The sequence below is a fragment of the Alligator sinensis genome, unplaced genomic scaffold (genome assembly GCF_000455745.1).
Source record: "Alligator sinensis unplaced genomic scaffold, ASM45574v1 scaffold100_1, whole genome shotgun sequence".
Lineage (NCBI taxonomy): Eukaryota > Metazoa > Chordata > Crocodylia > Alligatoridae > Alligator > Alligator sinensis.
Window position 1 is genome coordinate 1,610,257 of NW_005842193.1, and position 4,353 is coordinate 1,614,609.

Here is a 4,353-nt window from a genome sequence, read left to right on the forward strand (position 1 = left end):
GCTATACTCTGGCAAATCCCCATGGTTCTAATGTCAGAAGGAAGGTACAACAAATTGGCATAAATTAGAGCAACTTTTGGCCTGCCCTCACTTGCACTAGAAGTTGTACATGTTGTAGGGGCCACTCTGCACAAACTGGCTAAGCACCTCAGCCCCTGCCCACAGCACAACGAGGTCCTCAGTCTCCTACTGGGACCATTTGCGGCCCCAGGAGGCAGTGTGTGGCATTGGGGAGGATGCCACTGTGGCTTCCTCAATGGATCACTGGGCCCCCATGCAGCAATCCCAGTGCTGGTGGGCCTGGGCAGGCACATGCAGTGTCTTGTGCAGGGACACAGCATGGGACAGGCAGGCATGTGGTGATGGTGTGCCAGGCACCAGTAGCAGAGTCTGGGCAGGCCTCTCTGGGTGGCCTGGGGACAGCTGGAGTGGGACCTGGTGGCCAGAGGCTGGCTGCAGGTGGTCCAGGGTGCTGCCAGGCCTGGCAGCTGCCTGCAGCACCCCGTGCAGGACCACAGCATGGAACAGGCAGCCATGTAGTGACACGGTGCCAGGGATCAACACTAAGGTGCGGACAGGCTACTGCAGTTGGCCTGGGACCTCTGTGGAGATGTGCAGTGGCCAGAGGCTGGATTCAGATGACCCAGGGCCCTGGCATCCCTGCAGGCTTTTAAGGTCCTGGGGCTGGGGCAGGCAAAGAGCTCTCCCAGCCCTGGGGCTAAGCTGCAGGTGGCCCTCTGGTGGTAGAGCTGACCAGGGGCAAATTTGCTCCCAGTCATCATCTGCATGTGCATTACTGTGCAGTAACTAATCAGGAGTTAATTTCCTACTTGTGTTTACAGGGAGCAAATTAACTTACAGTTAGACCAAATTACTGCACAGTAAGCATCTGTATGTGTAGACAGTGACACTTATTACCTAGTAATTTGGTCTACTGAGCAGTAAATCATCTCATGTAGACATGCCCAGTCTGTGCCAGCACAAAGGTCTGTATGCCACTTAAATAGATGTCAAATAGGCCATTGCTTTTATTTCAGTCCTCTGCCTAGCAACACATTTTGTCCCAAATCTAACATAAATAGTGGGTATAGGGATAGCAGAAAGAAATGACAATGAAAACTTTCAACAGGAGACTTAGAACACAAGTACTGTTTTAGCAATAGCCAGATGTCATATCAGGTAATGGTTATACTATAGCACACCTGAAAACCATCCATATTTTTTACATTATATTGATGTTTCACTCACATGGTAAAATACGGTGCTTCATCATTGATGTTAATTATGTTGACTATCACAGTTCCAGTAGTTTTCAGCCCTAAGTTGTCTGTCGCGGTTATATTTAAAAAGTAACTGTTAAATAAAAGCAAAGCAAGAATCACTCTTTAGACTGTAGGCAATAGCTATTTGTGTTAGCTATGAATTACTAATAACTAAGTGACCAAAGTTAATTCTTACCTATGCTGATCTTTCTCATAATCAAATTGTCTTGTGGTTGAAATGGTTCCACTGTTAGACACAATGAATAGGTCTGATGCAGGGGTCAATGAATACTGGGATAAAAAGAATCTCAATTAGCCCTTGTATTTTTTTCTAAAACATCTGATCCTACATGTCTTATAGAATGGACATTTGCACATTGATGGGATGTACCCATTTCACACATGTCCCTCAGGTTTGTGTAATGAAACCAACAGGGATCATGGCCACCAAACCTAGGATGTTAAGCTCAAGCCCCTGTCACTAAAGCTGAAGGACTTGATGCTGGTTGACAGGAAGCAGCAAGGTGTGCTTTTCATTGGTACCAGCCAGTAGAAGGAGACATAGCCACATAAGGTAAGTCAATCATTGATTATACTGATATCCTAATTATTCTTTGCACCTTATGGTCATCTCTTCTATTCAGAGAATGCAATGTATCTGCTGGTGCATGTGTCTGCCTATATCCATCTGGTGACTGGGCTACAGGAGATAATAAACTCCATGTCCAAGGAGACCATCAATGCATTTAACTAATATTCCACATGTCATTTAAAGGGCCTCTTGGCACCATGACTATTAGCACATTAGCTAGATCTTTTTCTGGTATGAATTGATCATTGACAGTACTGGGTGACCCAGTGAGTCATTTCTGTTGCACATCCTTTATATCCTTATCTCCTGCAGGGAAGTAGACATAAGGTATACAGGAATGAGATTACTGACACCATGCACTTGTACAGTGATTGCAGGCTTTTAACCAGAGGACTGTCCACAGGACACTTGCCACAGGAAATACCATGCATACGGTTCCTCCTTCACCTCTTCCCTTTTAAATGGGGTCTACAAAACAATTCTTCTCTGCACCAGCAGTCCTGTGAGGACATCTTTACTAATATGGCAGGTAACATCCATAAACTCTAGACCAGTGGTTCTCAACATTTTTAGACTCCGAAGGCACCTCTCATTTGATTGCAGGCATTTCCCCATAACTTTTGTGAATTGATCAGCACCTCCTTGCAACAAGTTCTTACCTCCTTGCAGAGGGGCCAGATAGGGTTGAGTTTGAATGTGCACTTATCCCCTTATACCTGCATATCTCCTTACACCTCAAGGCACCTTTCAGAAGATCTTGTGGCACCCCATGGTACCCAGTTGAGAATCAGTGCTCTGGACTACACAACACTGAGTAATCATACTAATCATCCATCATAATCATAATCAGATGATGTGTACAGGCCTCTTTAAGACACTGCACCCTTATAGAAGACCCAGTCCATTGATTCTACTTCCCCAGTGTTGCTTCTTTAGAAAACCAGAAATTAAAGAGAACTGAGTGTAGTTATTTCCTACTGTGATTTGTTTAAATTAAGTTTCTGGAAAAGAAGCTGAGTAATGAGCACAATAAATTTACAAATTCTTATGACAAGAAAACTCTTGTTTCCTAGTGGGAGTATTATTTTACTAGCTGTCCAACATTTCTACATTTGTAGCCCCTTATGGGGATGGGGAAACGCTAACTGAAGCCTACACAGGGATCAATATACAGGAAAGCTCCATTGACAATGAAACCAAGCAAGCCACTCCTACAGAAGCTGAGAAAATGGCTCCCCTTCAACGCAACAGGAGGCCAGTGACCTCAGTAGAAGGACTTAGGTGGAAGGACATCAATGCCAGAAGCATGGGGAACTAGTCCTCCTGCTTTCCACTGGGCACTATGATCTAGTAGGGATCACAGAGACCTGGTGGGACTCCTCTCACAACTGGTGCATAGCCATAAAGGGATATGTTCTTCACAGAAGGGATCAGGTAGGGAAGAGAGGTAGGGGTGTTGCCCTCTATGTGAAGGAGCAGTACACCTCCCTACAGGCCGATGTCAGCCCCAAAGAAGAACAGCTTGAAGCCCTCTGGGTCAAGCTCTGGGGGAGGCATGGTGAAAGAGACCTGACCATAGGTGTATACTACAGGCCACCTAACCAAGGGGAGGAACTTGATCTAGCATTCGCCCAGGAACTAATGGAGGCCGCACGTGCATGGGACATGGTTGTCATGGGTGACTTCAACTACCCAGACATCTCGTGGAAGGAATGCTCAGCCATCTCGGATCAATCACAATCCTTCCTGACCAGCACCGAAGAGCCTTTTTTGACTCAGGAGGTGCACAGGCCAACTAGAGGCAATATACTTCTTGACCTGGTCCTGGCCAAAGGGGATGACCTGGTGGTGACCACCTTAAACATAGAGGGCAGTCTAGGTGATAGTGACCATGAAATCATTATGTTCATGGTCCGTCACAAGGCTGACAAAACAGATACCAAGCTCAAAGTCTTAGACTTCAAAAATGCAAATTTTAATAAGCTCAGGTCACTAGTAGAGAATGCCCTGAGAAACCAAGGACCACAAGTAAAGCAAGCACAAGAAGAATGGTAGTTCCTTAAGGACACAATCCTTAAGGCTCAAAGAAAATCCATTCTCATATGGAGAAAAAGTAGCAGAAGGCTCAAAAAATCCTCTTGCCTAAGCAGGGAAGTTGCAGCCCTCCTACAAAAAAAGAAAGAGGCGTACAAATAATGGAAGCTTGGAACAGCCTCTAAGGAAGACTACTTGATGTCATATTGAATGTAATAGTTTGAATGTTTGTAATAGTTGCCCATTAGCCAGTTTAGAAAAAGGCGAGGTTCATCTTCTTATCTAGGTTCATTGTTGTACCTGGCCTTACAATGAAGGTGCTTAAAGTCTTGGTGTGGCAGCGAGGTGCCCCCACAGGCTCTCGAGGGAGAGAGAAGAGAGCCCACAGACCCCAGACCCCGAGAGCAAGCCCCCAGAGGGGCGTACATACCTGCCGAAGAGCAGCGGGAGCCGGAGCCGCGTTCA

General features: G+C 46.0%; 1 protein-coding gene across 1 annotated transcript in view; it reads right to left on the minus strand.

Annotated features, from left to right (window-relative positions):
• CDHR3 (cadherin related family member 3) overlaps positions 1–4,353 on the minus strand; it is a 72,713-nt gene that overhangs the window by 35,796 nt on the left and 32,564 nt on the right. Inside the window, exons 7-8 of the mRNA XM_025207379.1 lie at positions 1,459–1,553; positions 1,249–1,353 (exon numbers count right to left, since the gene is read on the minus strand). Of these exons, the coding sequence (XP_025063164.1) occupies positions 1,249–1,353; positions 1,459–1,553 (200 nt within the window). The remainder of the gene's footprint in view (positions 1–1,248; positions 1,354–1,458; positions 1,554–4,353) is intronic.